This window comes from Eleutherodactylus coqui, chromosome 7, assembly GCF_035609145.1.
Source record: "Eleutherodactylus coqui strain aEleCoq1 chromosome 7, aEleCoq1.hap1, whole genome shotgun sequence".
Classification (NCBI taxonomy): Eukaryota; Metazoa; Chordata; class Amphibia; order Anura; family Eleutherodactylidae; genus Eleutherodactylus; species Eleutherodactylus coqui.
The window spans coordinates 202,239,305-202,256,288 of NC_089843.1; the positions used below are offsets into that span (position 1 = coordinate 202,239,305).

The following is a 16,984-nucleotide window of genomic DNA, read 5'->3' on the forward strand; positions in this document are numbered from 1 at the left end:
CCACAGCAAAAATTAATTAGACAGGCAGCTGCATCAATCACATGGTCCTTAGTCGCAGTAGACACTTCTCTTTTTTCTTCAGACAAGATGTTGCAACTTCCTTAAACTGCCAAGCTAATCGCCGTTGCATCTTGTCCCTTTTTGTAATTCCCAAGACACAGTCTTCTTCGCCTTGCAAAAGCTCTTTGTCATATCTGATATGATTTCTTAAGGATGCATATTACGTATTTGAATATTTAAGTTTTTTTTTTCACAAAACATTGCATAAAATTTGTACGCAGGTATAAAGATATAAAAAGAAAACATATAGCAATATATACACGTGCCCTCACAAACCCCCCTAAAAAACTTAATATGAAAATCCCGCATCACGTCCCACATCTGTTCCTGGTCATCCCTCCTGTGTCAGGGTTCCCCCACCGCCCACAAAGCCCTACTCCTAGGGTGGTGTGATTCCTACCTCACCTCAGAAGGAGGACATGGACCCCCCGGACTATGTTTTTCAGGTATCCATGTCCTCTATCTGTACGAGTTAACACCCCACAGGGTGTGCCCTCGCTCGAACCTATGGCCTTCTACACTATCCCTAGGCTTATGGGAAATCCACTGACATTTTTAAAACAGGAGACCGGAACAGACGCAGCCTTAGATGTCAGGCATCTCCACCACATCTCCATCTTTTTGATAACGTACTGTAGTTGGCATCAATGGGACCGGTTCTTTTTCTGCTTCTTCTATCTCAACCAGGGGGAATGTCGGTGTCACATTGTCTAGTCCCTTACTCATACTTTTCTTGATCAGGGGGATAATACACGTACAGGGAGTCAATAGGACTAACAGAACAATACCTAGGACCACACCTACTTGTACCAGCATTTTCTGCCATCCTTTCAACCACGAAAAGTACTGGTCCCAGGGATCTGTGACCCCGGAATTTCTCTTGAGTTCCTCTGACAAATCGGTTAGTTTCTTAATGGCAACAGTCACTTTACCTGTAGGCCCAGTATTATCAGGGATATAGGTGCAACAAGTCTCACCAATCATTTTACATACTCCACCTTTTTCTGCTAGAATCATATCCAGGGCCATTCTATTCTGGAACGTCATGGATGCAGTAGGCCCTAATTGGTCAGCTAATCCCTGCAGAGCATCTCTAGTGTAATTGACAAACCTTTGCTGATTGTAATAGATGTAATTTATCCAGGCTACATTTTTGTTAGCAGTGACAATAGTGAACAAAGATTCAAATCCTGCCTTCACTTGATCCCTAGCCTTGAATTCGTCTGGCACCCCCCTAGGCACTCCTATTGTATCTATGTACACATGGGGATCAAAACTAGCACCTGGGACCTTAACTTCTCTCTTGATACGGTGTGGTGTGGAATTCTCATCCTTTGTGCGGTCAACTGATAATATGTGTAAGGGCATTAAGGCTTTGGCTAAGGCACATTCTCCTGCCCAGTCTCCTTCTAGCCTACTACGTATCTTGCCATCTCCACATATCCAGTAAATATCTCCTAGAGACTGGACTTGTCTCTGGGCACAGGTACCGTTCTTCCTTTTTGCACAATATTTGTTAGTGAAGTTTCCCAGAAATCTATCAGTGCCATAATTAACGAAACAAGTGTAATTACCGGGGTATATTGTAATTTTCTCTCCCGATCGAGGCACCTGTGTAAGGATGGGGTATTCTTTCTTCCACTTCTCACAGTCTGACTCATTAATGGTGACATTGGTAAACAGGCTAATAAAACAGTTCTCATAATTCTCTGGCAGTTCAAGGGGGACCGTACCCAAATGGGGCCTAGCACTACCGCAGACATAGCAATCAGTTTGATTATGGGTCTCTGCACTATATTTCATCCATTCCAACCACAGGTTGTGGTCGGAGAAACCTGTTTCCATGGATATAGTGTCCTCAAAAGTAGGGTTAGCTATGGCCATGACTCCATCTAGCCGTTTTAATTTATGAGTCACTGTACTGTGTCCGACGGAAACTATTGTATCAAACTCAAAGGTGCAGAAACAGGTGAATCAGTTGACTCAGTCGGGTTTGTTAGTTGTGTCCATCTGATGTCACCTTTCATGTCTGCAAGTTTGAATGTACCAAGGGGATAATTGCTTCCACTAGATGACCCCCATGTCCCAATTAGGTAGGCACCTGTATCCCCTGGCCCTGGATTCTCAATGGTCAATATCAATGGTATGTTATACTCTAACGTCTGTTCATTGTAATAACCCTTTCCCTTCCTGGATAGTGTCATGCGTTGAATCAGTGACCTCCCACTTTTGTCTCTCCTGTCCTGAGCACTTTGGGGCTTGTATCCCCAATCCTGGCCTGTATTCCAACCCACTGCTCCCCAACTTTTACAATCTGTCCCCTAATAATCATCTGTAACACATATATATACCTCTTTTGAGCCATACATGCTCATTCTTCTGAGTGATTGTCTAATCTTGGTTATATCTTTAAAACAAGGGGCTAATGTACAATAATCAAAGGTATATGTGGCTACGTGTGTGTTTGAAGAATTGTACCACAATGTCACTGTGACATCCACTTCCGCCCAGGTCCCAAACTCTGCCCATAGCATGTAAAGGATATGCAGGATCATGAGTTCTGTGCTCTGGGACCCAGGGCCTTTTTGCAGTGCGAGGTGTGGATCCAAGTGGGCTTTCCTTCGAGCTTGACTGCAGTTGGGGTTGTGAGCAACATCTGGTAGGGACCTTTAAACCGGGCTTTTCTCTCAAACTTTTTCACATAGACTCTGTCACCTTGTTTCAGATTGTGACACTCATCTGTAGGACCTGAGAGAGAAGCAGAGACTACAGTTTGCGTTATTGACAATTCCTTGGAGAGACCTATGACAAAATTAACAAGAGAATCATTTCCCAAACTCGGCCACTGTGGCATGTACCCTCTGGAGAAGAAGAAAAACTAATGGAAGACACTCAATTCAAAATTTGCCCATTTCCTCCATTGTCTTTTGGATCTACTTTCCCCCTACTCTGTGGATGGTAGAGTGTGTGAAAGGCCTTGCATATACCCAAAGTAGACATGATGTATTGCATTATTTCACGTGTGAAGTGTGTACCTCTGTTGACTTAATCACTTCCGGTGCCCCGTATCTGCAGATTACCTCATTTATGAGCTTCTGTGTGGTTATCTGCTCATTTACCTTAGTATCAGGGTGGGCCTCCAACCTGAAAAAGACTCGAGCAACAACAAGCACATATTCATACTCCCCAACAGGTGTGAGCTGAATGTGGTCAAATTGGCAATCTCTGAAATGGGTAGAGTGGTCAAGGCAAGTGTTATATGGCCACCTTACTTCTGTCCTGACTCGCATATGACAAAGATCATGTTAACTGGACAAATGATGCAGCAGCTACAGAGAACCTAGGCGTCACCCATTCTTGTTCAGTGTCGACGTCATTGCTGCTTTTGATTCTGTTGGGCCATCATGGGGGACAGGGACCTCTGTAGGCAAGTTCTGTTGATTATTCGCCATACGCCATCCTGTTCTGTTGCTCCCATCTTTTAGCCCATTTTGCTTTCCTTCCTCGTTGACTTGTAACTGTAAAGTCCTTGACATATCAATGTCCAAAGTTTTTATCAAAGTCCAAAGTTTTTATCAAAGTCCAAAGTTTTTATCAAAGTCCAAAGTTTTTATCACCGACTCATGCTGTCAGTATCTATTCTTCTTTCTTCCACGGCTTGAGGGCCGCTGCCTTTGCTGTGCTGTTGGCGAGGGTGTCGTCTCTCGCTTCTCCATTGTAGAAATCGGTATGAGCTCTCCGTTGCCAGGTAGTAGTATTAGGGTTTCCATGAGACTCTGCACCGCTGCACCATTCTTAATTGGCTGTCCTACTGAGATAACAAGCTGTCTGGCCTTCCTTATTGGGCGGTAATCATGAGCTATGCCAAATGCATTCCAAGAGTCAGTGTAAAGAGTTGCCGTCTTACCTTCTACCACTCTACACGCCTCAGTGAGGGCCTTCGGTTCCGCTTCTTGCACTGGGGCATGCGGAGGCAGAGCTTCTGCGTTTAGGACATCTTGTTGTGTGACCTCTGCATATCCGGTTTGGAGTCATCAATCCTCACCCTGATACCATCTACAAAAGAAAACTCAAAATATGCATTGTTAACAGTGGGTTCCAATAACAGTTGTTTTTTTTTTTTTGTATGAATTTTCTTGTTGCATCAATGCTAGACAATCATGCTGATATTCTATTTCAAATAGATCAGAATCTTGTTGCAAAAAATTTAAAAATAGCTGATCTGCAATACCTAGGTCACCTATGCCTCCCCCTCCCCCCTTTGAACCAGGACACTCAATTGGAAGAAGAGTAGCCGGGTTCAACAAGCCAGAGATTAAGTGCTTGGGTTGCACTTGTGTGCATATGCTCTGGATGTCATCACCATGCGGTAGGTGTCCACACAGACATGTCTTTGTATCTTTTCTTGACTGAAAAAGAGGGGCGTTTGCTGGAGGATGTATTTCACAGCAAAACCCCCATTGGAACCAAGTCTCCCACTTGTCCCCAACATATCTTGTGGAAAACTAAAGGGATACTGTTCAACCCAGGGGTGTGTACCCTGGTTTAAAACACATCATCATAGGGGGTACATTCAATTTCCCTATGTCTGTCTTGGGGGTGGCCAACAATTGTCAGGGTAAATACATGAACCGGGTCCACCAAGAGAACAGTTAGTATACAAAATTTTTCTGAACTGGCACCTGAGGTCTTAACCTGTACCGATCCATCTGGTGAGAATTTGATAGATGCAGATAAGGCTTGTAAAATATCAGCTCCAATAACAGAGACATGAGTTACATCAGGGCAGAATAATCCACAAACATCTATCCATATTTGAAACGTGATATTCTTTAAGCAAATTCATTATTAATCTAATCCTACCTACAATGACCGGAAAACAAAAAACAAAACTTTTCCTGGCTGTCTATGATTCTCATCCACTCCTTTGTGGACAGAGAGGGAGGGGATGAGGGATGACCCATTACGTACTTTTGCATCATCTAGCTCCACCCCTCTGAGTGTGGCTGTATACCTACTTCCTAATATGTTCATTCAAGGTTTGTAGTCCTCGGATACACATCACAAACAAGTAAAGTCTTATGCAGAGGGGAGGGGGAAAATTGCAGTCAATATCTGCATCACACATCCTACACCCATCACAGTGTGAACACGGGTCCAGTCTGCCCCGTCCCTCCTTTGGATATACATATGTCTGTAACCGTGTTATAAACAGACATGCATCAATTAAAAGACATTAAGGTGGGTGTTGTAATATTATAAAATACATGATTCTATTGAGATAATATTGAGGTGCCAATTAATATGGAAGAGTGCTATTTTTGACAAATTGTGTGAAAAAGTTTGCTGAGTGACTGAGATATTATCTCCTTATTTAATAAACTGTTAGATTAAACGTTGGTGTCTTTGGCACGCGTGTGCACCGATGCCATTTCAGCCCCCCTTTCTCTTCTTCTGATTGACATTCAGGAAGATTCTAACGTCTAATATATACTATGTTGTAAATTTACGGTCACAGTTGTGATTACAATTGAATTACTATAGTTTAACTATTCCTTGCAGTTAATAAACATATGCCAGGTGCTTCTGGCAACGCAACATTTTTCTGCATTCCTCAACCCTTATATTCTTAAAAAGCCCACAGGATGTGAGTGGCATGTAACTTTTTTACACTTGTATGAAGGACGTACAACAAAGATTACACTGCATAACATCAAGACATACAAACATCAAGACAAACAGTAGTTATTATTTGTCACAGACTCTCCATGAACTTGCTTCCTCCTCCACCTGTTCTAACAATTTAGTTGATCACTTGAACGTCCATCTGTGACTTTAGACACCAAAAACAAACGTACCTTAAAACTTCTAAGACCGTATAATTCATTACATTCATTATAACCTTTTTTTTTTTTTTTTTTTTTTTAATTATTAAAAGCAACAGAGCTACTTGCTAAATCAAGAAATGAGGAAGTAAGGGGGGGGGGGGGGGTCTAAGACCGCAGCTTCGAGCAAGAAGCCTTTCTCTCTCACTAAAAAAACTCGATTAACCCTTGTATACATTCACATACATCCATAGCTATCTAACTAGTATCATACACATACACATACTTTTACTATATATCTATAGGTGGCACATTTACACTCTTACACTATATATCACTTGTCACATATCGATTCTCTCTGTTTGCGGCCAACGGGCACAATGTATCACATCTGTTCTAGGGACGTGAAAATTAACACAGTATTGTACAGAGGGCGGATTCTGTTGACCACAATGGTGACATGTCCAGGATTCAGAACAATCGCCATTATGGGGCGTTGTCCGCTCATTTACAGTTACTTTATCAGGCAAATAATACATATACATATTTAACTTTCCCTAACTGTCCCTCAACTCTTCTTCTATCCAACCCTCCTTGGCAATGGCGGCCGCCGTTTTTTTTTTCTTCTTTCACATTTCAGCGCTTCCTAGTAAGCCTGTATCTTTCAGGGCGCCCCTTTAATTCCTAAGAACTTCTTCCCAGCTGCTGTATTGCAATCTACCATGTGCATCCATGTCACACATTTTCATAAGAGTCTTTTTACTTTTCAGAAAATGAGACCCTTGTCTCTCCAACACCAATTCATCCGCTCGACGGTGGCCCTTAAGGGGCTCCGTTTTACTTAACAAGGTCTTAAGCATAACAAAACAAGACACAACAACAAAGAGATTCCACAGAATGTACTCCTCTTCTCCAAATTATCAGCTCTGTATATATATATAGCAAAATAACCGAGGACCTCTCCTCCTATGGAACCCGTCCCCACAGAATCAATCCCTCTAATCTAAATTGTCTGCCCTTGCACAACTCACAGAGTACTTCTTCAAATCTAAATTATCTGCTTTTTTACAACAGGGTAACTGAGGACTTCTGCTTCTGTGAGACTAGTATATGGTAAGACAACCGAGGGCTCCTCTTTCTGTGTGAGACAAAAACCTCTGCAGACATATCAAACCATTCCCGCTACTGCTGAAACACTACAAGTTTCACAGTACAAAGTGACTATAGACTAGTCCCTGGGTGGGTGATTGATGCGCTTATCACGGTCAGTGGTCCTTTCCGGCGACCCCTGGGGCTTGCGAGCCACCGTGTGAAGCTCTAACCCAGCCCGTCCGGTCACAGAGCACAGATAGCCCCTCCCGCTGCAAGTCTCAAAGCGTAAAACTCAACACAGAAAATATGTTGGTCTTACCTTGAGTTTAGAGGTGATCAGTCTCGGTTGCAGCAGGGTGGATTCTCCGTGTAGCGGATCCGAATGGTCTGGGCTTTTGGGGGCCCCCCAAGGGCCAAAATAGCCGGAATAACACGTTGGGCGCCAATTGTCAGGGTAATAAATCAGTACAGCATCAATCAAAGCCCACCCTAAAATCCCGTGGTCGACGGTAAGGAAAAACACCACACACAGGTCTGGTATGCTTCCCTGTACGGGAGTAATGGCGAGTGACTTTACTTGCTTACACAGGGTTTTAACCCCTCCTGTTGCAACACAAAGCATATAGCATCTCATTGGTCCAGATATATATAGCATTATCATATATGTCCATAATACTGTCCACAGCAAAAATTAATTAGACAGGCAGCTGCATCAATCACATGGTCCTTAGTCGCAGTAGACACTTCTCTTTTTTCTTCAGACAAGATGTTGCAACTTCCTTAAACTGCCAAGCTAATCGCCATTGCATCTTGTCCCTTTTTGTAATTCCCAAGACACAGTCTTCTTCGCCTTGCAAAAGCTCTTTGTCATATCTGATATGATTTCTTAAGGATGCATATTACGTATTTGAATATTTAAGTTTTTTTTTTCACAAAACATTGCATAAAATTTGTACGCAGGTATAAAGATATAAAAAGAAAACATATAGCAATATATACACGTGCCCTCACAAACCCCCCTAAAAAACTTAATATGAAAATCCCGCATCACGTCCCACATCTGTTCCTGGTCATCCCTCCTGTGTCAGGGTTCCCCCACCGCCCACAAAGCCCTACTCCTAGGGTGGTGTGATTCCTACCTCACCTCAGAAGGAGGACATGGACCCCCCGGACTATGTTTTTCAGGTATCCATGTCCTCTATCTGTACGAGTTAACACCCCACAGGGTGTGCCCTCGCTCGAACCTATGGCCTTCTACACTATCCCTAGGCTTATGGGAAATCCACTGACATTTTTAAAACAGGAGACCGGAACAGACGCAGCCTTAGATGTCAGGCATCTCCACCACATCTCCATCTTTTTGATAACGTACTGTAGTTGGCATCAATGGGACCGGTTCTTTTTCTGCTTCTTCTATCTCAACCAGGGGGAATGTCGGTGTCACATTGTCTAGTCCCTTACTCATACTTTTCTTGATCAGGGGGATAATACACGTACAGGGAGTCAATAGGACTAACAGAACAATACCTAGGACCACACCTACTTGTACCAGCATTTTCTGCCATCCTTTCAACCACGAAAAGTACTGGTCCCAGGGATCTGTGACCCCGGAATTTCTCTTGAGTTCCTCTGACAAATCGGTTAGTTTCTTAATGGCAACAGTCACTTTACCTGTAGGCCCAGTATTATCAGGGATATAGGTGCAACAAGTCTCACCAATCATTTTACATACTCCACCTTTTTCTGCTAGAATCATATCCAGGGCCATTCTATTCTGGAACGTCATGGATGCAGTAGGCCCTAATTGGTCAGCTAATCCCTGCAGAGCATCTCTAGTGTAATTGACAAACCTTTGCTGATTGTAATAGATGTAATTTATCCAGGCTACATTTTTGTTAGCAGTGACAATAGTGAACAAAGATTCAAATCCTGCCTTCACTTGATCCCTAGCCTTGAATTCGTCTGGCACCCCCCTAGGCACTCCTATTGTATCTATGTACACATGGGGATCAAAACTAGCACCTGGGACCTTAACTTCTCTCTTGATACGGTGTGGTGTGGAATTCTCATCCTTTGTGCGGTCAACTGATAATATGTGTAAGGGCATTAAGGCTTTGGCTAAGGCACATTCTCCTGCCCAGTCTCCTTCTAGCCTACTACGTATCTTGCCATCTCCACATATCCAGTAAATATCTCCTAGAGACTGGACTTGTCTCTGGGCACAGGTACCGTTCTTCCTTTTTGCACAATATTTGTTAGTGAAGTTTCCCAGAAATCTATCAGTGCCATAATTAACGAAACAAGTGTAATTACCGGGGTATATTGTAATTTTCTCTCCCGATCGAGGCACCTGTGTAAGGATGGGGTATTCTTTCTTCCACTTCTCACAGTCTGACTCATTAATGGTGACATTGGTAAACAGGCTAATAAAACAGTTCTCATAATTCTCTGGCAGTTCAAGGGGGACCGTACCCAAATGGGGCCTAGCACTACCGCAGACATAGCAATCAGTTTGATTATGGGTCTCTGCACTATATTTCATCCATTCCAACCACAGGTTGTGGTCGGAGAAACCTGTTTCCATGGATATAGTGTCCTCAAAAGTAGGGTTAGCTATGGCCATGACTCCATCTAGCCGTTTTAATTTATGAGTCACTGTACTGTGTCCGACGGAAACTATTGTATCAAACTCAAAGGTGCAGAAACAGGTGAATCAGTTGACTCAGTCGGGTTTGTTAGTTGTGTCCATCTGATGTCACCTTTCATGTCTGCAAGTTTGAATGTACCAAGGGGATAATTGCTTCCACTAGATGACCCCCATGTCCCAATTAGGTAGGCACCTGTATCCCCTGGCCCTGGATTCTCAATGGTCAATATCAATGGTATGTTATACTCTAACGTCTGTTCATTGTAATAACCCTTTCCCTTCCTGGATAGTGTCATGCGTTGAATCAGTGACCTCCCACTTTTGTCTCTCCTGTCCTGAGCACTTTGGGGCTTGTATCCCCAATCCTGGCCTGTATTCCAACCCACTGCTCCCCAACTTTTACAATCTGTCCCCTAATAATCATCTGTAACACATATATATACCTCTTTTGAGCCATACATGCTCATTCTTCTGAGTGATTGTCTAATCTTGGTTATATCTTTAAAACAAGGGGCTAATGTACAATAATCAAAGGTATATGTGGCTACGTGTGTGTTTGAAGAATTGTACCACAATGTCACTGTGACATCCACTTCCGCCCAGGTCCCAAACTCTGCCCATAGCATGTAAAGGATATGCAGGATCATGAGTTCTGTGCTCTGGGACCCAGGGCCTTTTTGCAGTGCGAGGTGTGGATCCAAGTGGGCTTTCCTTCGAGCTTGACTGCAGTTGGGGTTGTGAGCAACATCTGGTAGGGACCTTTAAACCGGGCTTTTCTCTCAAACTTTTTCACATAGACTCTGTCACCTTGTTTCAGATTGTGACACTCATCTGTAGGACCTGAGAGAGAAGCAGAGACTACAGTTTGCGTTATTGACAATTCCTTGGAGAGACCTATGACAAAATTAACAAGAGAATCATTTCCCAAACTCGGCCACTGTGGCATGTACCCTCTGGAGAAGAAGAAAAACTAATGGAAGACACTCAATTCAAAATTTGCCCATTTCCTCCATTGTCTTTTGGATCTACTTTCCCCCTACTCTGTGGATGGTAGAGTGTGTGAAAGGCCTTGCATATACCCAAAGTAGACATGATGTATTGCATTATTTCACGTGTGAAGTGTGTACCTCTGTTGACTTAATCACTTCCGGTGCCCCGTATCTGCAGATTACCTCATTTATGAGCTTCTGTGTGGTTATCTGCTCATTTACCTTAGTATCAGGGTGGGCCTCCAACCTGAAAAAGACTCGAGCAACAACAAGCACATATTCATACTCCCCAACAGGTGTGAGCTGAATGTGGTCAAATTGGCAATCTCTGAAATGGGTAGAGTGGTCAAGGCAAGTGTTATATGGCCACCTTACTTCTGTCCTGACTCGCATATGACAAAGATCATTTTAACTGGACAAATGATGCAGCAGCTACAGAGAACCTAGGCGTCACCCATTCTTGTTCAGTGTCGACGTCATTGCTGCTTTTGATTCTGTTGGGCCATCATGGGGGACAGGGACCTCTGTAGGCAAGTTCTGTTGATTATTCGCCATACGCCATCCTGTTCTGTTGCTCCCATCTTTTAGCCCATTTTGCTTTCCTTCCTCGTTGACTTGTAACTGTAAAGTCCTTGACATATCAATGTCCAAAGTTTTTATCAAAGTCCAAAGTTTTTATCAAAGTCCAAAGTTTTTATCACCGACTCATGCTGTCAGTATCTATTCTTCTTTCTTCCACGGCTTGAGGGCCGCTGCCTTTGCTGTGCTGTTGGCGAGGGTGTCGTCTCTCGCTTCTCCATTGTAGAAATCGGTATGAGCTCTCCGTTGCCAGGTAGTAGTATTAGGGTTTCCATGAGACTCTGCACCGCTGCACCATTCTTAATTGGCTGTCCTACTGAGATAACAAGCTGTCTGGCCTTCCTTATTGGGCGGTAATCATGAGCTATGCCAAATGCATTCCAAGAGTCAGTGTAAAGAGTTGCCGTCTTACCTTCTACCACTCTACACGCCTCAGTGAGGGCCTTCGGTTCCGCTTCTTGCACTGGGGCATGCGGAGGCAGAGCTTCTGCGTTTAGGACATCTTGTTGTGTGACCTCTGCATATCCGGTTTGGAGTCATCAATCCTCACCCTGATACCATCTACAAAAGAAAACTCAAAATATGCATTGTTAACAGTGGGTTCCAATAACAGTTGTTTTTTTTTTTTTGTATGAATTTTCTTGTTGCATCAATGCTAGACAATCATGCTGATATTCTATTTCAAATAGATCAGAATCTTGTTGCAAAAAATTTAAAAATAGCTGATCTGCAATACCTAGGTCACCTATGCCTCCCCCTCCCCCCTTTGAACCAGGACACTCAATTGGAAGAAGAGTAGCCGGGTTCAACAAGCCAGAGATTAAGTGCTTGGGTTGCACTTGTGTGCATATGCTCTGGATGTCATCACCATGCGGTAGGTGTCCACACAGACATGTCTTTGTATCTTTTCTTGACTGAAAAAGAGGGGCGTTTGCTGGAGGATGTATTTCACAGCAAAACCCCCATTGGAACCAAGTCTCCCACTTGTCCCCAACATATCTTGTGGAAAACTAAAGGGATACTGTTCAACCCAGGGGTGTGTACCCTGGTTTAAAACACATCATCATAGGGGGTACATTCAATTTCCCTATGTCTGTCTTGGGGGTGGCCAACAATTGTCAGGGTAAATACATGAACCGGGTCCACCAAGAGAACAGTTAGTATACAAAATTTTTCTGAACTGGCACCTGAGGTCTTAACCTGTACCGATCCATCTGGTGAGAATTTGATAGATGCAGATAAGGCTTGTAAAATATCAGCTCCAATAACAGAGACATGAGTTACATCAGGGCAGAATAATCCACAAACATCTATCCATATTTGAAACGTGATATTCTTTAAGCAAATTCATTATTAATCTAATCCTACCTACAATGACCGGAAAACAAAAAACAAAACTTTTCCTGGCTGTCTATGATTCTCATCCACTCCTTTGTGGACAGAGAGGGAGGGGATGAGGGATGACCCATTACGTACTTTTGCATCATCTAGCTCCACCCCTCTGAGTGTGGCTGTATACCTACTTCCTAATATGTTCATTCAAGGTTTGTAGTCCTCGGATACACATCACAAACAAGTAAAGTCTTATGCAGAGGGGAGGGGGAAAATTGCAGTCAATATCTGCATCACACATCCTACACCCATCACAGTGTGAACACGGGTCCAGTCTGCCCCGTCCCTCCTTTGGATATACATATGTCTGTAACCGTGTTATAAACAGACATGCATCAATTAAAAGACATTAAGGTGGGTGTTGTAATATTATAAAATACATGATTCTATTGAGATAATATTGAGGTGCCAATTAATATGGAAGAGTGCTATTTTTGACAAATTGTGTGAAAAAGTTTGCTGAGTGACTGAGATATTATCTCCTTATTTAATAAACTGTTAGATTAAACGTTGGTGTCTTTGGCATGCGTGTGCACCGATGCCATTTCAGCCCCCCTTTCTCTTCTTCTGATTGACATTCAGGAAGATTCTAACGTCTAATATATACTATGTTGTAAATTTACGGTCACAGTTGTGATTACAATTGAATTACTATAGTTTAACTATTCCTTGCAGTTAATAAACATATGCCAGGTGCTTCTGGCAACGCAACATTTTTCTGCATTCCTCAACCCTTATATTCTTAAAAAGCCCACAGGATGTGAGTGGCATGTAACTTTTTTACACTTGTATGAAGGACGTACAACAAAGATTACACTGCATAACATCAAGACATACAAACATCAAGACAAACAGTAGTTATTATTTGTCACAGACTCTCCATGAACTTGCTTCCTCCTCCACCTGTTCTAACAATTTAGTTGATCACTTGAACGTCCATCTGTGACTTTAGACACCAAAAACAAACGTACCTTAAAACTTCTAAGACCGTATAATTCATTACATTCATTATAACCTTTTTTTTTGTTTTTTTTTTAATTATTAAAAGCAACAGAGCTACTTGCTAAATCAAGAAATGAGGAAGTAAGGGGGGGGGGGGGGTCTAAGACCGCAGCTTCGAGCAAGAAGCCTTTCTCTCTCACTAAAAAAACTCGATTAACCCTTGTATACATTCACATACATCCATAGCTATCTAACTAGTATCATACACATACACATACTTTTACTATATATCTATAGGTGGCACATTTACACTCTTACACTATATATCACTTGTCACATATCGATTCTCTCTGTTTGCGGCCAACGGGCACAATGTATCACATCTGTTCTAGGGACGTGAAAATTAACACAGTATTGTACAGAGGGCGGATTCTGTTGACCACAATGGTGACATGTCCAGGATTCAGAACAATCGCCATTATGGGGCGTTGTCCGCTCATTTACAGTTACTTTATCAGGCAAATAATACATATACATATTTAACTTTCCCTAACTGTCCCTCAACTCTTCTTCTATCCAACCCTCCTTGGCAATGGCGGCCGCCGTTTTTTTTTTCTTCTTTCACATTTCAGCGCTTCCTAGTAAGCCTGTATCTTTCAGGGCGCCCCTTTAATTCCTAAGAACTTCTTCCCAGCTGCTGTATTGCAATCTACCATGTGCATCCATGTCACACATTTTCATAAGAGTCTTTTTACTTTTCAGAAAATGAGACCCTTGTCTCTCCAACACCAATTCATCCGCTCGACGGTGGCCCTTAAGGGGCTCCGTTTTACTTAACAAGGTCTTAAGCATAACAAAACAAGACACAACAACAAAGAGATTCCACAGAATGTACTCCTCTTCTCCAAATTATCAGCTCTGTATATATATATAGCAAAATAACCGAGGACCTCTCCTCCTATGGAACCCGTCCCCACAGAATCAATCCCTCTAATCTAAATTGTCTGCCCTTGCACAACTCACAGAGTACTTCAAATCTAAATTATCTGCTTTTTTACAACAGGGTAACTGAGGACTTCTGCTTCTGTGAGACTAGTATATGGTAAGACAACCGAGGGCTCCTCTTTCTGTGTGAGACAAAAACCTCTGCAGACATATCAAACCATTCCCGCTACTGCTGAAACACTACAAGTTTCACAGTACAAAGTGACTATAGACTAGTCCCTGGGTGGGTGATTGATGCGCTTATCACGGTCAGTGGTCCTTTCCGGCGACCCCTGGGGCTTGCGAGCCACCGTGTGAAGCTCTAACCCAGCCCGTCCGGTCACAGAGCACAGATAGCCCCTCCCGCTGCAAGTCTCAAAGCGTAAAACTCAACACAGAAAATATGTTGGTCTTACCTTGAGTTTAGAGGTGATCAGTCTCGGTTGCAGCAGGGTGGATTCTCCGTGTAGCGGATCCGAATGGTCCGGGCTTTTGGGGGCCCCCCAAGGGCCAAAATAGCCGGAATAACACGTTGGGCGCCAATTGTCAGGGTAATAAATCAGTACAGCATCAATCAAAGCCCACCCTAAAATCCCGTGGTCGACGGTAAGGAAAAACACCACACACAGGTCTGGTATGCTTCCCTGTACGGGAGTAATGGCGAGTGACTTTACTTGCTTACACAGGGTTTTAACCCCTCCTGTTGCAACACAAAGCATATAGCATCTCATTGGTCCAGATATATATAGCATTATCATATATGTCCATAATACTGTCCACAGCAAAAATTAATTAGACAGGCAGCTGCATCAATCACATGGTCCTTAGTCGCAGTAGACACTTCTCTTTTTTCTTCAGACAAGATGTTGCAACTTCCTTAAACTGCCAAGCTAATCGCCGTTGCATCTTGTCCCTTTTTGTAATTCCCAAGACACAGTCTTCTTCGCCTTGCAAAAGCTCTTTGTCATATCTGATATGATTTCTTAAGGATGCATATTACGTATTTGAATATTTAAGTTTTTTTTTTCACAAAACATTGCATAAAATTTGTACGCAGGTATAAAGATATAAAAAGAAAACATATAGCAATATATACACGTGCCCTCACACCTGGATGAATGTCCGGTTATGTGGTCAAGATCTAGGTAAGAAAGGCATTGTGGTGGTACAGGAGCCACATGAAGTAAAGGCCTCTGTCATTTTGGGGATGAATGTGCTAAAAGAATTGGATCAGATCCTCTTTGAAAAGAAAGGTCATGGTTATTGGAAACAAACTACCACCCATCGGCCTACTCGAGCAGCGTTCCAGCGGCTGATCCGGATATGTGGCTTACAGGAAAGCTCGGATGCACAGCGTCCTCTGGCACGAATTTCTGTCCCTATGCATACAAAAGTTACACTGTCACCCCGTCGGGAGATGATAGTGTCCATGCCTGTAGGCACCTGTCGGAAATTAGAAGGCATAGCTGTCTTGGTAGAATCACTGCCGTCAGCCGAAGGAGGTGTTGATCCACTAGTAGCCGTTCCTTGGCAATAGTTCGCAATGGGAGAGTACCACTCCGATGTGTAAACACCCAGGACCAGAGTGTAGATCTGACACCAGGAAGGATGCTGGCTAACATCTATGTAACTCCGGAATAAGTAAAGAACGTAACGCCGATGCATCTGAAGCTGGCTGAAATAGAGATGAGTGGACCATAACAGTGTCTATGGGAGAAGATGAGGGTCCCTCCTCTGAATGGAATGGCTGTGCAATTCGAGAACAGATGAAGATGGAGACTTATTCGTGTTCTCCAAAACAGGTCCAGAAGATAGATGAGCTGTTGTGGGAAAACAGAGCCACTTTCACGCGTTACGCTGAAGATTTTGGATGTACAACTGGGGTCTACCATGAGATTCCCACAGGAGACACCCCTCCAATTAGAGAGCGCTACCGACAAATTCCTCCACGGTTGTATCAGGAAGTGAAAGAACTGTTGACCAAGATGCTGCAAGGTGGGATAATCCGAGAAAGCCAAAGTCCCTGGGCAGCTCCAGTGGTGTTGGTAACAAAAAAAGATGGGTCTCTTCAGTTTTGTGTAGACTATCGGAAGTTAAATGTCTGCACCGTGAGAGATTCCTACCCCTTACCCCGGATTGAGGAGTCCCTCTCGGCGCTAGGGAGAGCTCGGTACTTCTCCTCACTAGATCTGGGTAGTGGGTATTGGCAGGTGCCGATAGCTGAGAAAGACAAGGAGAAGACAGCTTTCATCTTGCCCATGGGACTATATGAATTTAACCGGATGCCCTTCGGGCTGACAAATGCACCCGGAACGTTCCAGAGATTGATGGAGAAATGTCTCGGTGACTTCAACTTTGAGTTCACTCTCATCTACTTGGATGACATTATTATGTATTCTGCAACCTTTGAAGACCATCTCTACCAACTGGGTCAAGTATTTCGACGATTGCAGGAACACGGGCTAAAATTAAAA

At 43.2% G+C, this 16,984-nt stretch overlaps 2 protein-coding genes across 2 annotated transcripts; both read right to left on the bottom strand.

The window, feature by feature from the left end:
* Positions 1-225: 225 nt before the first annotated feature.
* On the bottom strand, positions 226-5,216 carry LOC136573082 (syncytin-1-like). Its single transcript, XM_066574239.1, has 2 exons — positions 3,968-5,216; positions 226-3,204 (listed from the first exon to the last, which is right to left on the bottom strand). Exon 2 carries the CDS (start codon positions 1,942-1,944, stop codon positions 646-648), a length of 1,299 nt encoding a protein of 432 aa, XP_066430336.1. The 5' UTR covers positions 1,945-3,204; positions 3,968-5,216; the 3' UTR covers positions 226-645.
* A 2,664-nt stretch (positions 5,217-7,880) lies between these two features.
* On the bottom strand, positions 7,881-12,853 carry LOC136573083 (syncytin-1-like). The gene is made up of 2 exons (XM_066574241.1): positions 11,605-12,853; positions 7,881-10,860 (listed from the first exon to the last, which is right to left on the bottom strand). Exon 2 carries the CDS (start codon positions 9,598-9,600, stop codon positions 8,302-8,304), a length of 1,299 nt encoding a protein of 432 aa, XP_066430338.1. The 5' UTR covers positions 9,601-10,860; positions 11,605-12,853; the 3' UTR covers positions 7,881-8,301.
* Between the last annotated feature and the right edge of the window lie 4,131 nt (positions 12,854-16,984).

Coding starts and splice junctions, on each gene's coding strand:
- LOC136573082 (XM_066574239.1), bottom strand. CDS start 1,944: ATGGCCATAGCTAACCCTACTTTTGAGGACACTATATCCATGGAAACA.
- LOC136573083 (XM_066574241.1), bottom strand. CDS start 9,600: ATGGCCATAGCTAACCCTACTTTTGAGGACACTATATCCATGGAAACA.